Source organism: Saimiri boliviensis, chromosome 2, assembly GCF_048565385.1.
Source record: "Saimiri boliviensis isolate mSaiBol1 chromosome 2, mSaiBol1.pri, whole genome shotgun sequence".
Lineage (NCBI taxonomy): Eukaryota > Metazoa > Chordata > Mammalia > Primates > Cebidae > Saimiri > Saimiri boliviensis.
In genome coordinates, this window is record NC_133450.1 from 193,237,188 (window position 1) to 193,249,324 (window position 12,137).

The window sequence follows — 12,137 nt, forward strand, 5'->3', positions numbered from 1 at the left end:
AATGAATTCCATAAATATAAAGTTGAGTGAAAGAAGCCAGAACAAAAGGCATGATTCCATTTCAGGTTCAAAAACAGGAAAAACTTCAGATAGCCCTATTCAAAATAGCTATGGTGATTAAGAAGATGGTAAATGGGGTAATGATTGAGAAGACAAGGGGTTTTTGGAAATATTTTATTTCTTGACCTATCTTGGGGATTGGCAAATTACAGCCATGCGTCAAATCTGACTTGCTGCCTGATTCTGTTTGGTCCACAAGCTAAAAATGGTCTTTACTTTTTTTTTGAAACGGAGTCTCACTCTGTTGTCCAGAGTGTGGTTACTGGAGTGCGGTGGCAGATACCAACTCACTGCAACCTCCGCCACCTGGACTCAAGTCATTCTCCTATCTCAGCCTCCTGAGTAGCTGGGATTACAGGCGCCCGTCACCATGCTGGCTAATTTTGTATTTTTGGTAGAGATGGGGTTTCACCATGTTAGCCAGGCTGATCTTGAACTCCCAACCTCAGGTGACCCGCCTGCCTGGGCCTCCCAAAGTGCTAGGATTACAGGTGTGAGCCACAGCATAGGGCCGTGGTCTTTACAGTTTTAAATAATTGGGAAAAAAAATTTAATATTTCGCCGGGCGTGGTGGCTCAAGCCTGTAATCCCAGCACTTTGGGAGGCTGAGGCGGGTGGATCACGAGGTCGAGAGATCGAGACCATCCTGGTCAACATGGTGAAACCCCGTCTCTACTAAAAATACAAAAAATTAGCTGGGCATGGTGGCGCGTGCCTGTAATCCCAGCTACTTAGGAGGCTGAGGCAGGAGAATTGCCTGAACCCGGGAGGTGGAGGTTGCGGTGAGCCGAGATCGTGCCATTGCACTCCAGCCTGGGTAACAAGAGCGAAACTCTGTCTCAAAAAAAAAAAAAAAAAAAAAAAAAAATTAATATTTCATGTGAAAATTATGTGTCCAGAAACAAAGCTTTGTTGAAACACAGCCACATTCATTTGTTTACTTATCGTCTTAAGGTTACTTTTGTGTCACAACTGCAAAGCTAAGTAGCTGCAACAGAGATTATATGAACTACAAAGCCTCTCATACAACAAACCTGGCCCTTTGCTGAAAAAAATTGTCCACCCTCTCTCTTAGTTTGGGCTGCTATATTAAAGTACCATAAACTGGGTAGCTTATAAATAACAGAAATTCGTTTCTCATCATTCTGCAGGCTGGAAGTCCAAAATAAGGGTGCCAGCATGGTCAGTTCTGATGAGGGCTGTCTTTCAGGTTGCAGACTGCCTGCTTCTCATTGTATCCTCACATGGTAGAAAGAGAGCTACAGAACTCTCTGAGGTCTCTTTTATGAGGTCACTAATACCATTCATGAGAAGTCCACCTCATGAATGGAGGATTCATTCCCTAAAACTATCACATTGGGGATTAGGATCTCAACATATGAATATTGGGACACACAAATATTTGGTCCACCACCCTAAGTAGTGATTGTATGGATATGTTTGTAATAATTTTGAAAGGTCAGATATTTCAACTAATTTATACACTTCCAATTCTTTGAAACGTATATGCATACATATACATTTTACAAAGTTTTTAAAAACTTGCATTCTTAGGCCATTGGTTTTTTTTTTTTTTTTTTTTTTTTTTTTTTAAAAAAAAAGACCTGAAATTGAATACATGTCTAACAAAGTAAAGAAAGGAGAGAGGTTCTTACAGACATAACTCTTTGTACTTGGTTCCTCTAGCCTCTTAGGTTTTGGAGTTTTGTTTTTGTGAGAGTTGTACAAATTTTGATTGGCTTGATTTCAGATACATAGGATGACTGAGGTCAGTTACATGATCACTGATAACTGCTTTCATTATTTAAGAAAAAGACAACATAACTGCTTTACAAAAAAACAGAAAAATCTTTTAGTGCCAAAGGATTATTCATTGTGTGCAAATAATTGCAACTAAAATCAGCAAAGCATTGCTCCTAAAGCAGCGGTCCCCAACCTTTTCGGCACCAAAGACCGGTTTCATGGAAGACAATTTTTCCACCAACTGGGGTGGGGGAATAGTTTGATTTTGGGATCAAACTATTCCACCTCAGATCATCAGGCATTAGTTAGATTCTCATAAGGAACATGCAACCTAGATCCCTCCATGTGCAGTTCACAACAGGGTTCACACTCGTATAAGAATCTAATGCTGCTGCTAACCTGACAGGAGGCAGAGCTCAGGCCATAATGCTCCCTCACTGGGCAGCCCTGTTCCTAGCAGGCCATGGACTGGTACTGGTCCGCCACCCAGGGATTGAGGACCCTTGTTCTAAATGACATCCACCTAAACATAATCCTCAACCAACAGCTGGGTATCAGAATCACCTGAAAGGCATTTTCAAATTCATTTTCAAGGCTGTAATGAACTACTGCTATTACTGGAAATGTAACAAAGGGGTTCTGGGACAGCAAAGGTGAAGAATCACTGGCTTATATTACAGAAATAGCTATGATATAGTTATATTCACTATATGATTCTTACAACTGACAACTGTTAACATACTAAGACAGGTGGAGGAAGCTCATGATTTCAGACATTTAAAGTAACAATACACAGTAGAAAGCCCATACCTCTCCATTTTCAAATGTAATTTCTCGGACAAGAGGAACACATTTATCTTGAATCCAATTGTAAGTCACATCAAAATTTGTCATAGCTCCCAAGTACACCATATCTGGAGCAGAATGCTATTACAAAACAGGAAAAAAATGAAATTAAATCTAACCTGTGCTGACAAAAGTACATTGTATTTATTTTTCTTTAAAGCAGGTCTCACTCTGTCACCAAGGCTGGAGTACAGTGACATGATCATGTCTCACTGCAGCCTTGACCTCCCAGGCTCAAGCAATTCTCCTACCTCAGCCTCCAGAGTAGCTGGGACTACAAGTGTGTGCTACCACGCCAAGCTAATTATTTTATTTTATGCAGAGATGGGGTCTTGTTATGTTGCTTAAGCTAAAAAGTACATTCTTAAAATCATCCATGAACCCAGAAAATCTACTGGTGATATAGAAGATCATAGAACTTCCAAGAAAGAGAATCATAGGTGGTAAAAGACAGACAATTCTGTGATTACCAGGGAGCTAATAATCCAACTTGTGACACCCAAGCCTATTGCTTTTCCTTGGATTTAGGTCAATTAACTCTTTATCAGTATCTTCATCAAAGGCAGGAAGGCAATTGCAAAGAATAATTCTCCAAATGAATTAATTTAGCTACTCCTTAGAGTTGAAATTTTTAGAAATTTCTTCTTTTAGAAGAAACTATGAATAGTGAAAAGGCCTTGAAAAATGCAAGATGCTATATGGATATAAGGCAAGACTATTACTTTTATTACCTACATATCTTGTTCCACATTAACTCAAAATCATTATGAAGTGTCTAAAATGATAACAATAATAGCTAATATTATTGAGTAAACTTAATGTGTCTAAGCATGGTTCTAAGCATTTTACATGTGTTGATTCATTTAATCCTCCCAACATCACTATAAAGCAGGTACTATTATTATCATCCCACTTTTACTAATTAGGAAACTGAAGCACAGAGAAGTGAAGAAACTTTCCCAGAGTAACACACTTAAGAAAGTGGCACATTTGATGTTCAAACCCAGTCTGATGCCACCAGAACCCATCCTCTGAACAACCACACTACACTGGGAGATATGTACTGGATTCTGACAATCTAGAGATGATGATACTTAAGGTAAGCTACTCAAAGAAATGCACTTGCAAAAAATATAGGCAAACACCTAGGTGAATTCAAAATAGGATATTTTCTAAGCAAGAAATTCATTTATCTGACTGCATAAAAATTCAAAATCTCAGTGTCAAAACACCATAAACATTAAAATGAAAACTACGAATTGAAAAAATATCCATAAATTTCAATTTTTTTTTGTATGTAAAATAAATTGCAATGGCACACCCTTGGTGAATTTGGGATAACACATACTATGACTTTTGCCTCTTATTTACGGCTACCATCACCTGGTAGGGCCTAAGCAGCTACTTAAAACTTCTTACCCAACAGGTTCAAAACAACCCAGCTGTTCCTTATTATCTGGAAGGTACCTAGTAAATTTATGCCCCAGAAGATTTGGGAGTTTGGCTTGTACAATATAGGTAGAGGTGACGATCGCCGACAACTGGAGCATTTAAAAAATTTGGCTCCCAAACTGAATGCCAGAAAGATAGAAAAGGCCTGAGAGTCAGGGGATCCCTATGCCAGTAATGCCTGTGTGACTGTAGACTTCTGTGGTCCCATCTTCATTCTGAAGCATAAGATGATGCTTCAAAGGTATTTTCAATTCTAAAGTTCTATGATTCTGTGAACATTAACACATTTAAAACTACATGTTATACATGTATTTAAATCATATCTTATCATACACATTAAGAAATAGCAACTTACCCCTGGTGGTTTGTAGATTATGTTGTCTCCACTGTATCTTTCTGGCTTTGAAACATCCCTATAGGAAAGGAGAAATAGTAATAAACCTGAATGACAGAATTTTGCAATGTATGAATTACAGACAAATATATACTTATCAATAATCTTGCCTATTATAAGACTATGCAATACAAAGAAAAGCAAACATTTAAAGAAAATCTTTAATATGAGGCAGACTTTTTAAAGGAAAATTTTAGTTAGTTAGTTGTTTTTGTGTTTTGTTTAAGTTTAAATTAGGAGTTTTGGCACTAAAAGGTTGTTTTTGACCCCAGACTGTTTTCTAGCAACTAGGGATCAAGATCATTGGTTTGGTCACATGGACTAATTAAAAAAAAAAAAAAAAAAAAAAAAACGGAAATAACCCACATCACTCAAATATAGTTCCCTAAGTTGCTCAGGCTAAAAAGTACATTCTTAAAACCAACCATGAACCCAGAAAATCTACTGGTGATACAAAAGAATCATAAATAATATATAATTTTTTACATAAATCAAGTAATTTTTTGTTTATTTGTCACTGTTATTTCCTAAACCTAGTACAGTATCTGGCACATAACAGCTGCTCAATAAACATTTGTAGAGTGACTACAACAGATTATTTTTGTGATCAATTATTTTTAGATTAATTGAACACTGATTTCTCTCCAGTTTCTAACTAGAGTAGTCCAGGAGATACGTGGAAGGGGTGCTAACCTAGATTGATGACAGAAACAGAAAGAATGTGTTCCATTAATTAATTTATTTATTCAATAACTATTAACTATGTGTTTCCTTTGTACCAGGTATGGTGTTGGCACTGAATAAACAGGAGTGAACAAAACTAACAAAACTCTCTCTCTCGTGGAGTTAACATTTTGGTGAGTAAACATAGACTAAGAAGTAGATATATTTATCTTGGGTGGTTACAAAAAAATACTATGAAGAAAGTAAGTGGAATAAGTAGATAGAGAATGACAAATTAAATGATGGTAGTGCTACTTTATATAAGGTTATCAGGCAAGGACTTTCTGATGAAATGACATCTGGGAGAAGCACTTGCAGATACAGGAACAGTAAGGTCAAAGGCTCTGGTGCAGAAGTGTGCTTGCAGCATTTAATAAATATGGGTTGAGCACAGTGGCTCATGCCTGTAATCCCAGCAGTTTTAGAGGCAGATACAGGAGGATCACTTGAGGCCAGGAGTTCAAGACCATCCTGGACAACACAGTGAGACCTCTTCGCTTAAAAAACGAAAAATAAGAAACTGATAACGCGCACAATACAATATACAAACAAAATCTTTAAAAGGCATTAAAGCAAGGACAAACGATAAAGGTTAAAAAATGGAGAGGATATGCTGTGCCACAAATCTGGGATCTCCTCAAGATGGCAACTACAATTGAACCTAACAGTCATGACCCAACGAAAAGAGAAATAATACTGCATGGAAGTCAAAGGATGGTTGAGATAACCTCCGATGAGGAGAGAGGGTCAAGAACAGAACCACAAAATTGACTGCATCTTGAGAGAAAAAAGGAGATAAAGTCAGAGAATTCAGACAGGTAAGGAGCAAACCAGGGGGTTCAAATGTAAGTGTTGACACAGCAAAAAATGGAAAAGGTAGTTGACTATCATACCCTCCAGAGGAATTGAAAAGTATTAAGATGTTTAAAAGGCCACTTGATTTGGTAATTAAGAAGTCATTTTGTGACTGTGTAAGAGACAAGTTTCATTAGAGCAATGGAGGGTGAAAGTCAGCTTCCAAAAGGTTAAGGTTTTTTACTGATTAGAGTTTGAGAAAATCAAAGTAGCCAGGCATAAACTAATCTTGGGAAAAAAAGAATAAAAAGAAAAATGAGATTATAGCTTAAGAGATAGAAGAGGCAGGTCAGAAAAGAAAGAAGCATGTTATCGGAAAAGGAAAGCAGTTCTTGAGAAGGGACAGGCTGAAAACATAAGAAAGCTGGAACAACTGATGTATCAAAGCCCCAGAGGAGTTTGAAAGGACAGTTACAAGGACACCAGTGAAGAGGTTAGACTTAGAAAGAATTGTTCCTCTGAGACAGGGAAGGTGTAAGAAAAGGTGGTGAAGAGATGGAGATGAATGAAGATGATAAAACTCATGCTTAACAAGAAAAACAGTATGTTGTTTCAGTGTGGTAACTCCACAGATTAGCGTTTTGCCTGACAAAGGATAAGTGTTAAGAAATTAGTTGAATAAAAGCATGAATGAGTTAATTGTTAACTTGTCCATTTTTTCCCTCTTACCTACATTGTGAAATAGATAATACTATAGAAAGAAGAACAAACTTTTAAACCCTTGAAAAGAATTCAGAGAGACATAAAGACTGCTTGGTCATTTTAAAAGGACAGAGAGTATAATCCTAGCACTTTAGGAAGCCGAGGCAGGCGGACTGCCTGAGCTGAGGGGTTCGAGACCAGCCTGGGCAACACAGTGAAACCCCGTCTCTACTAAAAATACAAAAATTGGCTGGGTGCGGTGGCGCATGCCTGTAGTCCCAGCTACTCAGGAGGATGAGGCAGGAGAATCGCTTGAACCTGGGAGGTGGAGGTTGCAGTGAGACGATATCACATCACTGTACTCCAGCCTGGGAAACAAGCGAAACTCCAAAAAAAAGGACTGAGATCATCTTTGGAGAGATCATCTTCAGAAAACGACCAAATACAACAGGAATTTAACATGTCAGCCAAACCAACCCATTAACACACTTTTAAGTAAGATACTTACCCAAATGCAGAAAGAAAGGCACAGTCATCATGCAAAATATTCGCTACTCGTTCAAAAACTCTATAGTTGTCCGAGTCCTTTTGCTCAAAATATCCAATGATACTTCTTTTGCTGCGCTGTAAAATAAAGTATCTAATTTTGAAAACGTAGTTTTATAAACGTGTTATTTCATTTATCCCTTATCTTAGTACCTAAATAGATCAAATTATTGTTCAAATGAAGCTTGACTATAAATGCATAATTTTTATTTTATTTTTTGTTTTGTTTCTTTGCATATTTAGTTTTTAAAACCTAGTCCAAAACGATTAAAGATTATATTAGGTTGAAAACAATCTTAACTGTTATAAATTATAAACATTTCCTTCTGGCATTTAAAATTTTTAAGAAATACAGAACTATTTGATTAGTGACAATCTTTTCCTGAGTAAGAAGACTAATTCTAAAATGTGTTAAAACAATGTATAAATCATAACTTGTGACTGTCAGATTTCTCCATGGCCCTCTCACACTCCTACCCATCTTACTGGGTATACCAAAAAAGCCGAGACGCTTACTACTCTCTATCCAGGCCATTTCTGAGTTGTGCTTGCAGCAAGCAACGCTGAGATATGAGGTAATGCCTTCTGACAGGACAAACAGCAGGGTTACTGCTTGCTTTGAAACAGTGAGTTCCCTAAACCCAGTGTCCCTCTCCTGTGATATTACCTGCATGTGCATTGGGTTATGTGTTGCCTCCATAGGATGTGGAGGACAAGGAAACAAATGCAAACATGCTCACACTGCTTGCTGTGATGTGAGTAATAAAGTCTTTGGTCTCTGACCCAGGAGTCTCATGTCTTCTAATAGAATCCATGTAATGGCTAATTGGTTAGCTTAGCTTGCAAGTAGGGTAAAATCAAATCTCAAACCTGACACTGCTGATTGATGACTGTGTTAGTCACCAATGACAGTGATAATTAGTAACCAAATCAAATTGTTTTTGCTTTTGTTGTTGTTATCTTTAAAACACTACCTAGTGTACAAAGAAAGGGGTGTGCTAAACTTATTATTAAGAAGAAGCTATTTTAGAGGACATTAAAACTTTAAAAGAGTTAATACAAGAGTGATTACAGGAGATACCTTGAAGGTCTCCACAAGAAAAATACAGAAGCTCTGGTTGTATATGCTTGACTTTAACTTCCATTTCTTTATAATTGAGGCTTTCCTTTGTGCTCAATTAATTCAAATCAGTACAACTTTACTGTATGCAGTATCTTTTATCCAGAAGTTCAGTATAACATAAGCATTTCTCCTGAGATTAATTCAAAAAAATTCAACTCATTATGTATGTCAAATCCATTGCAATAAACTATAGGAGAATGTCCAGATTTTTTGTTTGCATTAGAATGTTTACATTAATTAATCAGGCAGTGTTCATTTAATCTAGCAAAAGTTACAACTTACATCAAGAGTGGTGATTTCTGCTAAGTCCCGAATTTCTTGAATGGGGTCACTTTTTTGTTGCCTGATGTAATCTGCCAGTGCTTTCACTGATCGCTGACCCCTATATTCTCTTTTCATCATCATCCCATTACGAAACAATTTGAGAGTTGGGTATTTGCTTATCCTGTATCTCTGGGCTATTTCAGCTAAAAGAATGAAAAAAGTTATTTACCTTCATATGTAGTCCAAGTAAGCCCATTAGCCTAACAGCCAAAAATCTTACAATTGTTTAGTGAGAACTTTTTGGTTCAAGTCATTCTTTTTCAATGAGAGAGAGAAAAAAATAATAATCATCATGACTTGAGTTTAAATTAGTTAAGAGACCAGAGTGTGGACTGGGTTTAAATCCTAATTTGTGACTTACTGGCCATGTGAACATGTAAACTGCATAAACTCTCCATGCCTTGGTTTCTCATCTATTACATAAGAATAATCATTTCTACCACATAAGATTGTCTTAAGCATTAAATTAAGTAGTACAACGCATACCACAGTAAGCATGGCACATGAATAATGACTATAAAAAGCAGCAATAATAATAATGCCTTATGGGGTTCAACAGACATTAAAATACATGACAGCAGCATATAAACTGGGGAGGGGAAGTAAGCAGAAGGTGAATTACATTCTAAGTCTTTGCATGGTCCAGGAAGAGACAGGCAAAAGTACTTACAATATTTTGGTAAGTCAAGGTTGTACTTTATTCTCTCTAGTATAAGCAATCAAAAATACTAAAAGTATATTAGAGGTTAAAATGGAATATGAGCTCTCAGAAGGGAGGCTGGAGAAAAGATTATATAACATTTTGGCAAACTAAGTAACTAAGACTAAATAACACTTTGGCATACTCTATGTGGATTTATAAAGTAGAAATCATGATTGATTACTAAAATTATTTAAACAGAAGACAAATATGAATAAACAATGGGAACAACTGGTCATATTGAGATTGAGAAGAATGCTTTATTCATCAAATCACAGAAATCTGAAATAAGACATTTTAATTTATACATAATTAACACAGACAATCTACTTTAGGAGTTGGTACTTCCTTGAAGCAGATGAATAATAGATACATACCAACTATAAGCCCTTTTTCAACCTGATAAATTACAAGGAGAGACTATGTCTTTGGTGTATTATAAAGATGATGGGTCCTATTACCTGAGCAAGGATTTAATGAGATTAAATTGGTACTGCAAATTGAGAAATGAGAGAGTGGTACCATAAACAAGTAGCAGCCTCTTAAAAAAAAGGACAGCTGAAATATGGCAAAAAGACTTGCAGTTGTCCTACTTACAATGATGAATAACCTGAGAAATCATTTAAAAAGAAACCTTGATTTTTTTTTTTTTTTTTTTTTTTTTTAGACAAGATCTTGCTCTGTCAGCCAGGCTGGAGTGCAATGGCACCAATCAGAGCTCACTACAGCCTTAACTTCCTGGACTTAAGTAATCCTCCCATTTCAGCCTCCAGAGTAGCTCAGGCAATATGTGTATGCCACCACGCCTGGCTAATCTTAAATTTTATATATATATATATACATACACACACACACACACACACACACACACACACACATATATATATATATATATATATATATATATATATATATATATATTTTTTTTTTTTTTTTTTTTGTAGAGATGAGATCTCACTATGTTGCCCAGGTCAGTCATGAATTCCCGAACTCAAGCTATCCTCCTGTCTCAGCCTCCCAAAGCTGGGATTACAGCTGTGAGCCACTGTGTCTAGCCATAAAATGAATTTTGGCATAATGTATAAACAAAAAGTTTTTAAAAATTAGATCAAATAGTTCTACTGGCCAACACTACAGTGTTGTAGTCCTGAAAATGGAAAATGCCTTTTTAAAAGTTACTATTTTGGCCAGGCCCAGAGGCTCATGCCTGTACTCCTAGCACTTTGCAAGGCGGAGGCAAGTGGATCACTTGAGGTCAGGAGTTTATGAAACCAGCCTGGCCAACATGGCAAGACCATGTGTCTACTAAAAATACAAAAATGAGCCAGGCCTGGTGCACACGCCTGTAATCCCAGCTATACCTGGTGGCTGAGGCATAAAAATCTCTTGAACCTGGGAGGCGGAGGTTGCAGTGAACCAAGATTGTGCCACTACACTCTAGCCTGGGTGACAGAGTAAGACCCTGCCTCAAAAAAAAAAAAAAAAAGGAACTATTTCTCCAAATGTCCATCAATAGGAGACTGGTTGAATAAAGTCTGGTACCCATATAATGAAGTACTAGGCTGTAATATAAAAGAATAAAAAAATATCTGTATGTTGGTAAGGAGCAATCTTCAAGATATACTTAAGTTAAAAAAAAAAAAAAAAGGCCAGGTACAGAAGAGTGTGTACAGGTCAAATATTTTGTATAAAAAATATGGAGAAGAAACTTGGGGAAGAAATATAAATACATACATATATACATGCACACATATTTACATGTCTATATATGCTTGCTTATGTAGTTGTCTCTCCCTTACCTACAAAAAAACAAAAAAAGAAAAAACACCAATGGGAGAAAATGGTGGGTGGAGAGGTCAGGTATAAATTCCCTGACAAGCTGGGTGCGGTGGCTCAAGCCTGTAATCCCAGCACTTTGGGAGGCCGAGGCGGGTGGATCACGAGGTCGAGAGATCGAGACCATCCTGGTCAACATGGTGAAACCCCGTCTCTACTAAAAATACAAAAAACTAGCTGGGCGTGGTGGTGCGTGCCTGTAACCTCAGCTACTTAGGAGGCTGAGGCAGGAGAATTGCCTGAGCCCAGGAGGCGGAGGTTGCAGTGAGCCGAGATATCGCGCCATCGCACTCCAGCCTGGGTAACAAGAGCGAAACTCCGTCTCAAAAAAAAAAAAAAAAAAAAAATTCCCTGACAATACTTGGCTTTTATAGTTTTGACCTCTGGCACCATGGAAATGATTAACATTAAAACAAAACAAAATTTTAAAAAAAAATTTAATACTGGCATTGTTATTCTGAAATTAATACACGTGTATTACAGATAAGGCACTTGAGTAATCATACGCCATTAAGAATCAAGACTTTTTGAATTAATTGCTTTAATTTTCCAGGGCTTAAAAAAAAAAGAATCAAGACTTTTAGCATAAGGAAAAAATATATAAAACTGAGATAATTAAGTAAAAACCCTATAATAATTTGAATTGAAAGTCGTGGCGTGACCTCATGTTTTTCTCTTTCAAAAAATACACTTCTAAGCTCATTCCACTGATAGCTACTATCAGTAAGTTAGTGCCATTAAGTTTGAAGATTCACATAAAATGAAAGAATTCCCATGAAAATATAACTTATCAAAACTGACACTAGAAGACATGGAAGATATAAATGGCCCTAAAATTATTGCCAGGTACAGTGACACACCCATAGCTCTGACTATGCATCAGACTGAGGCAG

At 36.9% G+C, this 12,137-nt stretch overlaps 1 protein-coding gene and 1 long non-coding RNA gene across 2 annotated transcripts in view; one reads left to right on the plus strand and one right to left on the minus strand.

Annotated features, from left to right (window-relative positions):
- Window positions 1-12,137, minus strand: part of ERP44 (endoplasmic reticulum protein 44) — a 98,531-nt gene that overhangs the window by 23,818 nt on the left and 62,576 nt on the right. Inside the window, exons 5-8 of the mRNA XM_003940085.3 lie at window positions 8,667-8,851; window positions 7,224-7,339; window positions 4,457-4,514; window positions 2,614-2,730 (exon numbers count right to left, since the gene is read on the minus strand). Coding sequence (XP_003940134.1) covers window positions 2,614-2,730; window positions 4,457-4,514; window positions 7,224-7,339; window positions 8,667-8,851 — 476 coding nt within the window. The remainder of the gene's footprint in view (window positions 1-2,613; window positions 2,731-4,456; window positions 4,515-7,223; window positions 7,340-8,666; window positions 8,852-12,137) is intronic.
- LOC141583759 (uncharacterized) overlaps window positions 2,725-12,137 on the plus strand; it is a 28,474-nt gene continuing 19,061 nt past the window's right edge. The window contains exons 1-2 of the long non-coding RNA XR_012516651.1: window positions 2,725-3,748; window positions 5,278-5,352. This is a non-coding gene — a long non-coding RNA (uncharacterized LOC141583759). The remainder of the gene's footprint in view (window positions 3,749-5,277; window positions 5,353-12,137) is intronic.